Here is a 15,825-nt window from a genome sequence, read left to right on the forward strand (position 1 = left end):
TTACGTTATATGTTTTGTTACATTATTAGTTCACAAATAAAGAATATTGTAAACAGCTCCTTTAGTCAACTATAGAGTGTTATGTATTGTGAAAAGTTGTAAGGAAGGGCAAAGTAGAGGACCCAATTAACTTATTGGAAATCTGGGCAGAAGGGATGGAGGTTGAGGGTCTAAGACAGGGACAAAAAATAATATGTATAAGTCAACTTATTAAAGATTTTTTCTTCCCTCCCTCCAGGGTGGAAGGTTAGCAGAAGAGCGGTTCTTTCTTTTCTGCTTAGGTCCCAGTGGCTGCTGTCGAAATGGGCAAGTTTATGAAACCTGGAAAGGTGGTGCTGGTGCTGGCCGGATGCTACTCCGGACACAAAGCCATCATCGTGAAGAACATTGATGATGGCACCTCAGACCGCCCCTACAGCCATGCTCTGGTGGCTGGAATTGACCGCTATCCCCGAAAAGTGACAGCTGCCATGGGCAAGAAGAAAATTGCTAAGAGGGCAAAGATCAAATCCTTTGTGAAAGTTTATAGCTACAATCATCTCACGCCCACAAGGTACTCTGTGGATATCCCCTTGGACAAAACTGTTGTCAACAAAGATGTCTTCAGAGACCCTGCTCTGAAACGCAAGGCCCGACGGGAAGCCAAGGTCAAGTTCGAACAGAGGTAACAAGATTGGCAAGAACAAATGGTTCTTCCAGAAGCTGCAGTTTTAGATCTTTTTTGCTTCAGTCATTAAAAGTCAAAAAAATTAAAAAATAATAATAAAAAAAAGATTTTTTTTCTGCTAAGGGATAAATGGATAAGAGAGTTTTGGATAAAATTATTTCACTCATTCATTGAACAACCATAAATGGAATCCCAATTGCATGCCAGCCATTCTTCTGGGTGATAGGGATTGAAAAATTTGGCCTGCTTTGGGCGGCTTAGAAAGGGAGATGGAGATGTAAATATTTAAGTATATAGTGGGAAGTAGCATATCTGTCCTTGTAGAAATAAACCTTCCATAACAGTTGTTTTCCAAGCCTGTCCTGGGAACCACTCAAGGCCAGTCTCAACTACAGTCTTTTAATATTGATGTTTTGGAGAGCTCTTCAATTATGAATGGGGACCATTGAAAGAACAATGTAGCAGCACTAGTCACCCTGCTGTTGGCTTGTCCCTCTGCTACAGCTAGGGTTCTAGACTAAGTTGTCATCTGCCTCGAAGCTTGAGAATAAGAGGGAAGGAGATAGTACAAAAATGTCTTCAAGGGATTTATGTCTCAACCCGTAGATTTGCTCAAATTAAACACCTCTTCCTTTACCCCAACCAGAAAACTCCAATCATCTACTTCTCTCTTTGTTGTAAAAGAAAAAGACCAAAATTCAAATGGTGGAGAATTATGAAGTTTGTTACAATATAGGGGCATCTACTTCTCTCTTTGTTGTAAAAGAAAAAGACCACAATTCAAATGGTGGAGAATTATGAAGTTTGTTACAATATAGGGGCAAGGGGCCGGACAGAGTGGGGGAACATTCAGTCAGAAGTCTGACCAAACTTTATACCTGGCTTTGCCATTAGTTAGCTGTATGGCTTTGAACAAATCATGTAACCTCCATTCCGCATTCAAAGCTCTGGATCCTCATCTATAAAGTAAGAGCACTGGTCAATTTAAGACATTACATATAATTGTTTTTCCCTCTAAAGTTATCTGCTTTTATGGGTTGAGCACTCCAGCGGCTGAAGTTAGGGATGTTTTGTCACAGTGCACAGACAAAAGTAAAATGCCTGCTGTATAGAACTGTTCGGGATTTTCTGCTACGTGGATGGTTTGTTAATAGAAAAGTTTAAAAGAGCAATTTACAGCATTCTTTCACATGCAATATCATACTTAATTTGTACAAAGGACTCTGTAACTGATATATTAAAATATTAAAAACAAGAAAATGGGCCACACGAAGATATATAATATAGCCATTAAGTGGCAGATGTAGGGCTTGAACCAGGTCCTCTGGCAATTAGATTGCAAATTCTGTCCACAAGGTATCCCCTTCCTTCACTCATCATTGTGTCCTCCTCCTTACCCCAGCCCCCTTGAATCTACTGCATGTCTGCTCTCACCACCTTACTGCACCTGCTCTGCCGGGTCACCAGTGTCCCCCTGTAGGCTGTCCAGTGGATACTTTCAGTTCCAAGCTTTCTTGACCTCCCGACTGTATTCACACGTCACCACTTAAACTCCTTGAAACTTGCCACCTTTTGGTATAACACCCCTTCCTTGTAGTTCTTCTGCTCTTTCTGTAGACCATCTGCAACACAGCCACCAGGAAGCTTATTGAAAAGTGACTTAAATATTGATTCCTGGGCCTCTACCCAGAACCATTTAACCAGAACATCTGAGGATTAGATTAAGAAATTGGCATTTAATAAACACTTCGGGGATTCTTATATACACTAATGTCTGATTCTTATGTGCACTAACCACTGCTCCATGTGATAATATAGTTGACCCTTGAACAATACAGGTTTGAACTGTGTGGGTCCACTTACACGTGGAGTTTTTTTCAGTAAACATACAGTCTGTCCTCGTATCCCCAGTTTCGCATCATGAATTCAATGAACCACAAATAGAAAACAATATTTTTGATCTGTGGTTGGGAATCCCAGTAGGTGAAGGGCCAACTTAAGTTATAAGTGAATTTTCAACTTTTTTTTTTTTTGTAAAGATTTTTATTGGGGAATTGGGAGAAGGGGAACAGACAACTTGCTGTCGTTTTGTTCTTCAGTCTAGTTGTGGAGGACGTCGCTTCACTGGCCCAAGTTGGCACCATCATTGCGCTCTTTACAGGCGACGCAGATCAGTTGCCGGCTTCTGGACGGCTGCTCACGAGGGCTGCTAGCTACACACACGGTAGCCCATGGCAACCCACTGCAGCAGGGGTTGCAGCCTATGCCGTCGCTGGCGACTCAGGGCAGCCCAGCTCCAGGTTGAGCTGTTGTTCAGCATCTTAGCTGTAGAGGGGACAGTGTCACTGGCCCTCATATGTGGGATCCGACCCGGGGCCCTCTGGCGTCCCAAGCCAGCTCTTAACCAATGCACCACTCGCTGGCCCTGGATTTTCAACTTTATGGGAAGGGGGGTGGTTGGCACCCCTAACCCCCACACGTTCAAGGGTCAGCTGTAATTCCTGCATCTACATTTCCAGCCTAGCCCTGTCTCCTGTGTTCCAGACCATATAACAAATTTCCTTCTAGACATGTTCCTTCTGGAATATTCCTTCTGGATGTTCCTTAAGTTCTTCAAACTCATTCCCAAACAAGCCACTTTTCCTCCGAATACATGCATCAACTTGTGTATTCCCCTCTCAGTGAACGCGACCAGCATCCAAACAAATATCCACATCGGAAACAGGAATCATCCTCCCACAGTTAGCTGGTTAATACAATTTTTTAGTTGTCCTTTAAATGTATCACCAAATTATCTCTCATCCTCATTTCCCATGTCCTAATATGAGCATTCATCACTGCTACCACTATGATCTTTTTAAAAATGCAAATCTGATTATGTTCCTTTCTTGCATAAAATCCTCTCATGGCTCAAAAAACCGGGAGGATAAAATCCAAAGCCTGTTGCCTGGCATTCGAGGCCTTTCTTGATCTGAGTCCTGCCCGCCCACATGTTAGCCATATGGAATGGCCTACTGTTCTCTGAACAAGCCGGCCTCTTTCAAGTCTCTGTGCACGCTCCTCTTTCTGCCTAGAATACCCTCTTCCCTGTTTACCTAAGAAACTCCTACTTAAATTTAAATTCTTAATTGAAAAGTCACTTCTGCTCAAAAAACAATCCCTGATTCCTTTAGGCCAACCTAGTTATTCCTTCTGCTATAATCCCATATCTTCTCTACTGAGTTATTATAATCTGCATTTCGTTCTCCTCCCTAAACTCCCTAAATGAAAACATTTTATTTATCTTTATCACTTAGCATTCAATAAATGGTATTTACATGAATGAATAACAGTACTTACATTTCCATAGTGCCCTATATTTTATAAAGCACTCTGTATTTGATTCTTATTTCTGTTTGTATTGCTGCAACTTGCCAGTGAGTCATGTTTCTATCCTTTCTTAGATTTAACATTCTCCTTAGCTTTTTATAGACTATTCCATATAGAGGAGGAAAAAAATGGCGTGGGCCCAAGAGCAGCTCAGCAGTATATGGAATACTTGCTTTTCACAGAGTGTCTACCTGGCTTAAAAAAAATACTAAGATTTGTAGTTATATTGAGTGAGAAATTGAAGGACAGAAAGGATTCAACATTCTATTTAATTTGTTAAAGGGATCTATGGAAACTTCTTTCGAATATAAATTCTTCCTAGAAAATGTAACACTGATAAAAATAATAGGTAGTACTTAAAAATCAAATACTATAATTGGATGAACTGTGGAAATAAAAACAAATAAGCTTATAATTACTAATGATATGTGTAGCTATCAGTGATAAAGGTGATCAGATCTCATGCCTTGAGCCCAAGGGGAAAATGAAAGAATGAAGGGGAATCATTGTTCTCCCATTGTTAGTGTTTTACATATTGTACCAAAGCTCTCTGAATAGATAGCTTTTTCTTTAATATTTTACAAATTGCTTAAAGCAAGAAAAATTTTCTCATCTGACAATTAATCTCATTTTATAGAAAATTATATACACACATATATATTTGATTTTTCATTTCAATTTTCTTCAGTTTTCAATTCATTGTTCATGTTTCAGTTACATATAGAATTATATAAGTAGTAATCTAAAATAAAATATCTGTCATTAATTGCAATATATCATGTAGCCCAAATTAATGAAAATGTAATGTTAATGCAAATTTTGTATTATAGGCAGTGCCTTGTATATAATTAGCATTCAACAAATGCTTAGTAATCGAGTGAATCATAAGGTAACAGTGTACAGTGCTTTGAAAAAAACAACTAGAGGCTTTTAAACAAAGCTCTTCTATTTTGGATACATTTTTCTTAAAACCAAGCAGTTGGAAATTCAGAATTGTCTCATCAGTTGAATCTGTGATCTCAAAAACGTACATGTTTGACCTAAGAAAGTTAAAAAATAAAAGTTATGAATAATTACAATAGGAAATGGACAGGTTTAAAATAAAAAGGCTAAAACAATAAACTGTATCAGCTTGCATTTCTTTTCAAGTTTGCGTATGGGTAACAGAGGGAAGGAGAGAGGCTGAGCTATGGAGCTCATTTTGGTGAAAGCATTGTTGTCCACTGGAGGCCTGCCCCACGAGAACTGTGTAATGGTATAAACCTAGAAGCTAGGGAACAATATTGTTTAGGGTCATGTGTGTCACTCTATTTCCAATTGTGTCATTCTGAGCCCAATGTTGCAATTTGTATAAAGGAGATAGAATTAGCTATGAGAATGGTTCCTACCAAAATAATTTAAGAAAGCTTGGCAGGGGGGCAATCTTGATAAAAGGGTGACTTAAAAATTTTTAGGGCCGGCTGAGCGGCGCAATTGTTAAGAACTGGCTTGGGACGCCAGAGGGCCCCCGTTTGGATCTCACATATGAGGGCCAGTGACACTGCCCTCTACAGCTAAGATGCTGAACAACAGCTCAACCTGGAGCTGGGCTGCCATGAGTCGCCATCGTCGGTGTAGGCTACAGCCCCTGTGGCAGTGGGTTGCCATGGGCTTCCATATGTAGCCAGCAGCCAGCGTGAGCAGCCCTCAAGCAGCCGTGAGCGGCCATCCAGAAGCCAGCGTCTGATCTGCCTCGCCAGGGAAGAGCGCAATGATGGTGCCAACTTGGGCCAGTGAAGCAACGTCCTCCACAACTAGACTGAAGAACAAAAGGAGAGCAACTTGTCTGTTCCCCTTCCCCCAATTCCCCAATAAAAATCTTAAAAAAAAAAAAAATTATAATTGTCTTAACGTTCATCATTGACTAAAGACAATTAATTCTGTTTGTCAGCAATACTCAACATGCTCAGAAACTCAGATGACATTCTAAATATTGATAAAAATAAAATAATCTCTTGTGTTTATAAACAAAAAATTTGCTGCTAATTATTTTGATAACTGTAGAAGTTCCCTTGATACTATTACTTAATCTGTGGTAACTACTTTATTAAATTTGATTAAAGATCCTTTATCTGCAGTTTATTTATTTACCCCGTTTAAGTAGTAGACACTTTTCATGAATCCACTATGTGTCATATACTAGGCTGGGGATCCTGGGAACACAAAGAAATACAAATTCAGGTTTTGGCCCTCAAGGCATTTCAGTCAAGTTGGGGTGGGAGGTCCGTGGGGAAGAGATAAGCAGACAAGCATTATATCAGTAATAAATGGTATGATAGATACTGTAGAAGATGGAATATAAAAGCTTGTAAAAAGGGTATCCAATCTTGTGACTATGAGGAGAGGTGGCTAGGAAAGAGTTCCTGGAGAAAGTGGTACCTGAGTTATGTTATTAACTTAACATTGCCTCTCCAAGGCTTCCTTGAAATTGGTAAATTACACCTTAAGCTGAATCTGCTCTCCTTCCTCTCCCCCTCAACTCTGTTTGGTGTATTAGGTACAAGAGGTCTAGAGCTATGTGTGGCAGGACTCAATTGTTTACCCCGAACATCCCTTCTCCCCTCTGAAATCACCCGTGGTTTTTTTGTTGGATACATTGGTGCCTGAACTGAAGACATATTTCCCAGGCACCCTTTTACCTAGATGTGAGCCTTTGGATAGGGTGCTGGTAAATTGGATATAAATAGAGAAAGGTATGGCAGATTATGGGAACTTGTCCTAAAACATGACTGGCAAATGTTTAATCCTGCTTCTTTCCCTCTTCCTCAGCCTGCTGCTTGGAATGTGGGTGGGATGGCTGCATTCCACTTGGGATGAAGAAGACAAAGGCCACACACCCCAGGGATGGCAGAGCAAATGCCTGGATATAACCTGATCCTAAGGACGTCAGGCAGCAGCCCCCACATAAGAACTCTGAAGTGCTTCCTTCAGGCTTACAAGTGAAGGAGAAATTAAATTCTCTCTTGATTAAGCTAATGCTATTTTGTGTGTATTTGGGGGTTGGGGGGGGGTCTTCTGCCACTCTCAGCCAAACCTAATCTTATCTGATATATCAAGTCTATCCTATTCATCAGCACTTAGAACAATGCCTAGAGTATGTCAGGTGCTCAACATTTTGGATGGATGGATGGATGAATGAATGAATGAATGAATGAATGAATGAATGAATGAATCTTCACACACATCAAAATTTAAATACATAAAATTTGCCTCATGCCTCAATAACTCCTAATTGTTTTTTTTAGATGAACCAGATATTCTCATTGCTTACCCTGTTATTTCCTGAGAGTAAGGCAGGCCCTTACAGGAGCTGTTTTTAACACATTCTGGTAATTTGACAATTAATTTCTTTTATATCTTAATTTGAACTATAACAGTCAAAAGTTAGTTGACCTTCCAAATATCCATACTACTTTACTCTCTTTGTAAGACCACACAGTGCCAATTTGTTATCATATTATTACAAACAGAAAGCAAACCTGACAGAAAACTTCAACCAAAATAGGTACTTTTGCCAACTGTGCACTGATGGACATATGTTGTGTTGTATTTATGTTCTGTATACCCAGCTCTCATGGAGATGCTCAGAATACCAACCATGCCAATATTATCAAAATTCTCCCAAGCACATGATCTGTTGAAAAGCCTTACTTATTAGGGGCAAGACAGAGTTGTCAAGAAGATTTATATCGTATAGTTTGTTCTGCCTATAACAAAGTCTAAATAGTAAACATTTTAGAAGAGATAAAAAAAACTTTCAAATTATTCTAGTCCATTACTTAGTAGTGCGTTTTATTACACTTTCTGAGATGCAGCAAAAAGCATTAGACTCGGAGATCTAAGCTTTGTATAACTTTGATGCAGGTTATTTTTACTTTCCATCTCTTTGTAAAATGGCGGAATGTTTACTCACCACATTTCATTATGTGTGTTGAAACAGATAACATCTTAAAATAGCTTGAACTGCTTAGATATCAATGTTTTAAAATAAAGATGGCATTTTTCTAGAGTACAGAAGAAAGGTAATTTAAATTAGTGTAATTTGCATGCTGTTCCCATCTCTGGGCAGCTTGCTATGATTTTTTTCTCTGTCGTCCATCACTTGTTTTCAAAATGATTACTCAAAAATAAAACCGGAGCAGCATTTGTTCTCTTCTGAATTAGTTGTATATGAGTATTGCCCTCTATGGAATTATTTGGGAATGGAGATGAGTTGCTTTTAGAAACAGTTAAAAGAAAGAGAAAAAGGAAGAAAGGAAGGTGTGTGTGTGTGTGTGTGTGTGTATGAACCATAGTATACCATGGTTCTACTTATCTATGAGTTCATGCTTTTGAAGCTCGAATTGATTTTTCAAAATCTTTCTTTTACCCTCATTATATAAAACTATGTTTGATAATTCTTTCTTTTCAGATGAGAAGAACTTATCATCAGAAATGACTTTGTTTTTCCATCCCTTCCCAATCAAGGGTTAAAGATTGGAGTGCTGCAAGAGCAAATATAATCCAATGCAATTATGAAGCAGAATCAGAAGGGAGAGGCTGAAGGGGACCACTGATGGAGATGGAAAAGGGTTGAATGATTCACAGAAGGAAGAATCTCCATCAAGCATTTAGAATGGCTCCCAAAATTGTTCCAAGATATTTATGTACCTAAATAGTAGCCTCTTGGTGTTCAGGAAAAAAATCACTAAATCAGAATTGCTATGGCTTGAATGTGCCTCATTTTTATTTTTTTAATGTCTTAATACTTTATTTTTTAGAACAGTTTTAAATTTATAGAAAAATTGAGACAATAGCTCAGAGGGTTCTCATATGCCCCACACCTAGTTTCCCATATTATTACCATCTTACATTATTATAGTACATTTGTTACAATTAATGAACCAATATTGATATGTTATTATTAACTATAAAGTCCATGGTTTACTCAGATTTCTTTAATGGGCCTCATTTTTAAATCTTGTTTTACAGATGAGGAAGTAGAGGCAGTAACGCAACGTAATTTGCTGGGTCCAAAGCAAAGTGAAAATGTTGGGTCCTTTGTTGAAAATTATTAGGCATTCAAGATGGAGACAGCAGAGCATAAAAGCAGTCATGGGATGCCTCTGAGTGCAGGGCCCTATGTGGCTGCACAGGCTGCCTACCCATGAAGCCACTCCTGAGAAGAAGTCAGACAGGTTACTATGATGGTAAAACTGGTTAGGAGCAGAGCTAAACTCCTGATTCCTTATTTAGTTTTTCTTTTTTTCCTCTGCATTCTATTATTTCTTTATATTAGCTTCCTGTTTAGTTTAGAATAGTATATTTATTCATTCATTCTTTGATTTAATAAATATTTCTTAAACACAGACTATGTGGCAGGCATTATATTAAGAACAAAGCAAACAATTATAAGCCAGTTCTTTTCCTGAACTATCACTTAACAGTTAGTGCAGAAAAAGGACTCCAAGAAAAAATAATCCATTTCTGCAGAGGTTGTGCGGAAAGTGGAACTTGCATATACAACTACTAACAGTTAAGTAGGTATTAATTTTCCAGAAGGCAACTTGGCCATACAAGACAAATGTCTTAAAATGGGTCCCTTCCTTCCTTCCTTCCTTCCTTCCTTCTTTCCTTCCTTCCTTCCTTCCTTCCTTCTCCTTTGGTCCAGAAATAACACTTCTTGGAATTTATCCTAAGACAACAATAATAAATGTAGGCAAAGTTAAACATATAGAGCTATTCAGCACAGTGATTATTTTTTCTCATAAAGGCCCAAGAGTTTGGGTTTTGTTGGGCATATTTTACTATGCCTATGTTGTTAACAAACGGCCATTTAAAATGTGGCTTTAAAACACTATTAACGTGGGAAATATTTACAATATATAATTAGTAAAAAAGCGAGGTTTAAAATAGTATTCTAGCATGACTTTTTGTTGTTAGAAAATACGTTTGTAGCCAGGGAAGCAAGGAAGGATACATACCCAAATGTTAGCAGTGATTTACTTTTTGTAATTAGTTTTTCTGTTTGTATTTAGTTGGATTTTCCAATATTTATTGAGTATATTTTATTTTTATCATAAAACAAAATTTTAAGTTCTACTATATTAAACTATGAAAATCTATGTTTTCTTAAATGCCTAGAGAAGAAGGGCAGCAATTCCACATTTTACCACACACAAAAAATTAAGGATTAAATTGTGTCTATAAAAGCTCACGACAGGCTCCGCCACCGCCAACTGAGCAGATCTGGCTCCACTCGCTCGCGCGCCTCGCTCCGCTTCCTTTCGCAACCATGTCTGACAAACTCGATATGGCTGAGATTGAGAAATTCGATAAGTCGAAATTGAAGAAGACAGAAGCGCAAGAGAAAAATCCACTGCCTTCAAAAGAAACGATTGAACAGGAGAAGCAAGCAGGCGAATGGTAATGAGGCACGCACCTCTGAAATGCACTGTACATTCCACAAGCGTTGCCTTCTTAATTTACTTCTTTTAGCCATTTAACTTTGTAACATGCAAGGAGGTTGGATCAAGTTTAAAATGACTGTGCTGCCCCTTTTCACATCAGAACTACTGACAACGAAGGCCGCGCCTGCCTCTCCCATCTGCCTGTCTTGCTGGCAGGGATGGAAAAGAACTTGCATGTCGCTGAAGGCAAAGCTGGGTTGGAATGACAGTGAAATCCAGAGTAAAAACCAAGCTGGTCCTAAGTGTCCTGCAGGCTGCAAAATACAGTTTCATGAGAGTGCCATTTTGTTGTTAAAATGATTTTAATTATTGGAATGCACAAGTTTTTAAATAATGCAAATAAAAAGTTTTAAAACCTGGAAAAAGAAGTTCATGATAGATTAAACTAAATGTCCATCATAAACTTGGATAAATTGAAATATTCCCCTTATAGTTGAAAGAATTCTTACAGGTCATATGAGCTAATCTTCCAACTAATGTAGAAATAGACTCTACAATATCCTTGATAAGCAATCTAAACTTACTGAATTTAGAGATAGATTTATTTTATTCATGAAAAAGTGGATCTTAGCTAAATTATAACAGAAGCCAATTTGAAATAAGGACACGAATACTCTGTAACTACACTATGGATATTTAGGTGCAATTGTGCATGATAAGGGAGTGGGTGTATTACTGAATAGATGCTCTTTGAAAAATCCATTCAAATTAAATAATTGACTTTTGGCTACTGTTCTTGGTATTTAGTGTGTAGTTAGCATCACCATTCACCAGAGACTGTTTTTAAATGGCCCGATAGAAAAATTAGGAACACTTCACTAGTATAGCACTCTCATAGGGGCTGATATACCAGACCCCATCCATAAAAATACCTAGGACAAAGGTTTCATTCAGAACCTCACTCGGCAGTTTCTTTTATATTTGTAACTATATATAAGTAAAAAAAAAAATTGTCTTTATAATCATACCATTTTGTAAAGTGAAAAGGTAACTTTCAAAAATTAACATTAAATTAAACAAACCAGAAAGATACACAAACAAACGATACTGAAAAATGTCAAACTCATAGAAACAGAATAGAAAAGTGGTTGCCAGGGGCTGGGGAGAGAAGGAAATAGGGAGAGGCTGGTAAAGGGTACAAGCTTTCAGTTATAAGATGATTAGTTCTGGAGAACTAATGTATAACATAATAACTATAGTTGATAACACTGTATTATATAATAGAAATTTGATCATAGTGAAACTTAAATATCCCCCCACAAAAAAAGGTAAATATGTGAGGTAATGGATGTGTTAATTTTGCTAATTAATTTGATATCTTTTCACAGTGTGCGCATATATCAAGTCATCACATTTTCCACTTTAAGTATGTTTCAATCTTATTTGTCAGTTATAGCTCAATAAAACTGAAGAACATAATATGAATGGTCTAGTGTCATTTTTAAACCCTAATTATATAAGAAAAAAATATAAAGGAAAAAGTATCTAGAGAATTATAAGAAAATGTTAATAGTAATTATGTCTGGGGGAAAAGCTTATAATAAAATTTTAGAATAGCAAAATGATTTCTAAAAGGACAATTCCTTTAGAGCAATACTGAATGCAACCCTTACTAAAAGGGATTGGACAAATAATAGGAGTATGCTGCCTGAAAGAGGCTATTGCATTGGACCTGGCCATTCCTTTACTCTAAAATCCCATTTTCTATCTTTTTAAAATTTTTTTATTGGGTTGTTTCCTCCATTAGAAGAGGAGATATTATTTTGGTTTTTGTCTTTTTTCCTGTATATAAATGCCATATAAATACTCTACATTAGTGGATGTCAATATATATATTTTTTACTTTCAAAAGATGCCATTGATCATTGTTATACTTTTAGTGTCAGTTGACTGGAGGGAAAATTACATATATACACTTTGATTTCTAGTTGCCATATCTGCTCTGTGCTTCAGATTTCCAAGACAAATGGTTTGGGAACTACTGTTCTTTATCTTTTCGTGTTTGATACATAAAGGTGGTTTAGTACACTGTGTGATGATACAGATGGTGGTAAAATTACTTTTCTTTAAAAAAACGACAACCACTAAAATAATCACAGAAATCTATGTTCTATAGCTTAGAGCATACTTTCTTATTCTAGAAAATATTCTGAAAATTTTTGCTTACTACTGGTCTGTGAATTCTTTGAAACCCACAACAATTCCTATAGCATTCAGTGTAATCATCTGCTTGACCAACTTCATTATAATGCAGTTAGATTGAATTTATGAGTTAAGAATTATATTTGTTAGTTTCCTTTCCCCTCAAATCTCCCTTCCTTCCTTCCTATATTTTCTTTCCATCTGGTTTCTAGGAGTAGTTTTGTGGATAGATTGACTATCGATTAAAATTTAAACTAAAAACCTTAACTTTAAAAGGCTCTTTTTGTGCTTGTCTTTCAATTCTTATCTCATAATTCCAGCATTTCAAATACTAAGCATCGCCAATGTTGCCTTCTTGACATAACTGGGCCTGACTGCCCTTCAAATTACCTCTATTTCAAAATGAAGTATTCCTCCTCTCTTACCATAAGAATATTTCCACATTAAAAAATATATCTAGGAGCTGATTGGTTCTTTTATAGTTCACATTAAGGTATGAGTGACTAGTAATCTGCCCTAAAACTCTAAAAAAAGATGGTTTATTAATAGAAATAGCATGTAATTAGTTGAGTTTCAGGCAGGGAGGCAGATGTTTTTGGATAAAGGAAACAATTTGATAGCTTGTGGATAAAATTAAGAGGCCTACCCATCCACCAGTGTTCTGCTTAGGTTCAAGAATCTTATAGAAGAATTTACTTTTACTTGGCTTCTCCATACAACTGACCCAAGAATACACTACCAAGCACATATTTTAGATCATTTCTTGCCCTTCTTGTAGGCCCATGGTCAGCTCTGTTTCTTTGTTCTTTTGGGAGTTGGGCTGTTGCTCAGTTGACAACTATCCTTAGCTTATATCCTCTTGGAATCCTTTTCCCAGATCCATCCCAGAAAAAGTAATCTCCAGCCCTAGCCCCCATCCCAGCTTGGGTTTATTGAACCAGACCAAGATATTTTTTTCTTGAACATTCAGCATAACGATCTGTCCTATCCATTAACTAATATTATTTAATATAAACTCCACATTATGTAGAGCTGTTGCTTACAACAAGCTCAGAGAATTCTGTTGGCTCCTCTCCTAAGGTCTTTTTTTTTTTAATGCAAATATTCCAAGTGTGAATAGCTCTTTTAACTAATTTGCACTGAGGTGTTAGTGATTTTTTTTTTTAATGGCCTTTATTCCTCAGAAGAAATTTAGGCAGGGAGATTAGAGAATGGAGGAGGGAGGATATGCAAAGGTAAAGGGAAGAGGAAAGAGGCAAAGAAAGAGGGAGGATAAGCATAATTGAAACTGATACTATGTAAAGACTTCATAATTTAGCCACGTCATGGTTTTTACTTTGGGGAACACGTTTTAGAATAATATCTGGAGGAAGTGCGTTAAATGAGTTTACTCTTTAAGTGATACTTCTATGAAACCCAAGGAGACCAATTGTGAATCCCAGGTTTCCAAATATAGAATTTTTCGTAAGTATTGATCCAGACTTTTCATGGTATTTATAATAGAAAGGCAAGCTTTCATACTCTTGATAAATAAAAAAACAAAAACAAACAAACAAGAAACAAGTTATTCACATATCTCATGGACTCTGTAAACTGTTTAAAGTTTGTGAAATGATAAAAACTTTTCCTCAAAGTGTGACAATATTATTCATGCCTTAGGACATGTTAGATATAAGAAAATAGATTTTCTCTCAGCTATCTACAGAAAAGAAAGATTTCTTATAAAGAGTCAAGGTGTCTCACAGAACTCAACAGCAAGAAACACAGGCAGATCTCCCAATGGATTGGAACTGGCAGCTGAAAAGTCCTCAGTGACTAAGGCAATTCTTGGTTCATTTTTCCTTTCCCTCAATCTCATCCCCTCCCCCACTGCACATTTACCACAGTCTTTAATTTTCCTTGTCTCTGTGTTTCTGTGTTTCTAGCCTCTCTCTTTTTTAAAAATTTAATTGGGGAAGGGAACAACAGTACTGGGGAATTGGGGAACAGTATTGGGGACATTGTGTTTTTCCAGGACCCATTAGCTCCAAGGCAAGTTGCTGTCCTTCTATCTTAGTTGTGGAGAGCGCAAGCTCAGCTCCAAGTCCAGTCGCCACTTTCAATCTAGTTGCGGGGGAGGGGGGATGAAGAGGGGTGGGAAGGGAGGCGCACAGTTCATTCAATCTAGTTGCGGGGGAGTGGGGGTGAAAAGGGGTGGGAAGGGAGGCACACAGTTCACTATCCTATGTGGGAGTCGAACCGGCAACCCTGTTGCTCAGAGCTCGTGTTCTAACCAACCGAGCCATCTGGCTGGTCCTCTAGTCTCTTTTGACAAAGCAGCTTTCTCACTCGCATTTTTCATGGCACATTTTGTAGGGTTGCTCCATTGAGCAAATAAAAATACAGGATGCCTATATTTTACCTGGTAACCCTAAATGATGCCTAGCCAATCCAATGCCCTCATTTCCCGAGTCACCTGGTCCACAACCAGAGCTAATTTACAGACGTTTCTGTGTCTTCTTTCAAAATTCAGGGGGTAGAATCTAATTAGTTCAGCAGGAGCCAGTGGTCAGCCCTAGCGGGTAAGATAATCACAGGGTCCATCTCTACAGGTGGGAAGCATTGTCAGAAAAGGGGTAACTGCTGATGAGTCAACCCCAAATATTATCTAATAAATATAAGTATAGGCTATAAGTAAATCTTGTTATACATTCACAAGTTGCTCTTACAAGTTTCTTGGGTTCGTTGTCCAAGCTTTTTATTGGTCTTTGTATTTCCTGGTGTCTAGAATCTGGTACTTTATACATACTGATAAATTGGGTTAAACAAGAAAAAATCCAAAAATTATTTTATTTCTCTATTAATTTGAATATCTGAAAATGTGGATAAAGAGCAACATTCCAGAAGTGGTCTCCTAAGTTGATAACCATGTCATTTTTAGGGATAATATAATAAGGGATCACATGGAGAATTTTGTTGGCTTAGTGTAGACAAGAGCTTAAAAGCTCAGTGACTTAAAAAGCTCAGTAAATATTTTCTCTTTGGCACATTTTACCAAATAGATATTTTTTAAAAGTACATAAATTACCCTGGGAAGGCTAATATATTAGCCAATCTCTAAGAGGAAAATTATTTTATCAAAATTTCAGATTAAATGCTTGTTTTTTAATAAACATTTTT

General features: G+C 37.5%; 1 protein-coding gene and 1 pseudogene across 2 annotated transcripts; both read left to right on the forward strand.

The window, feature by feature from the left end:
* Positions 1–215: 215 nt before the first annotated feature.
* Positions 216–6,987, forward strand: LOC109392972 (60S ribosomal protein L27-like). The gene is made up of 2 exons (XM_019661736.1): positions 216–664; positions 6,845–6,987. The coding sequence occupies exons 1-2, from the start codon at positions 303–305 to the stop codon at positions 6,948–6,950; spliced, it is 468 nt and encodes a 155-aa protein (XP_019517281.1). The 5' UTR covers positions 216–302; the 3' UTR covers positions 6,951–6,987.
* Positions 6,988–10,322: 3,335 nt separating this feature from the next.
* LOC109392973 (thymosin beta-4 pseudogene) lies at positions 10,323–10,711 on the forward strand (annotated as a pseudogene). Its single transcript, XR_002126149.1, has one exon. The product of XR_002126149.1 is annotated as a thymosin beta-4 pseudogene (transcript).
* Positions 10,712–15,825: the final 5,114 nt, after the last annotated feature.

Source organism: Hipposideros armiger, unplaced genomic scaffold (assembly GCF_001890085.2).
Source record: "Hipposideros armiger isolate ML-2016 unplaced genomic scaffold, ASM189008v1 scaffold_360, whole genome shotgun sequence".
NCBI classification, from domain to species: domain Eukaryota; kingdom Metazoa; phylum Chordata; class Mammalia; order Chiroptera; family Hipposideridae; genus Hipposideros; species Hipposideros armiger.

Bases quoted from the DNA above. Each gene is read 5' to 3' on its own strand.
- LOC109392972 (XM_019661736.1), top strand. From the start codon at position 303: ATGGGCAAGTTTATGAAACCTGGAAAGGTGGTGCTGGTGCTGGCCGGA. The intron at 665-6,844 runs GTAACAAGATTG...CCTCTTCCTCAG, and splicing joins AAGGTCAAGTTCGAACAGAG to CCTGCTGCTTGGAATGTGGG.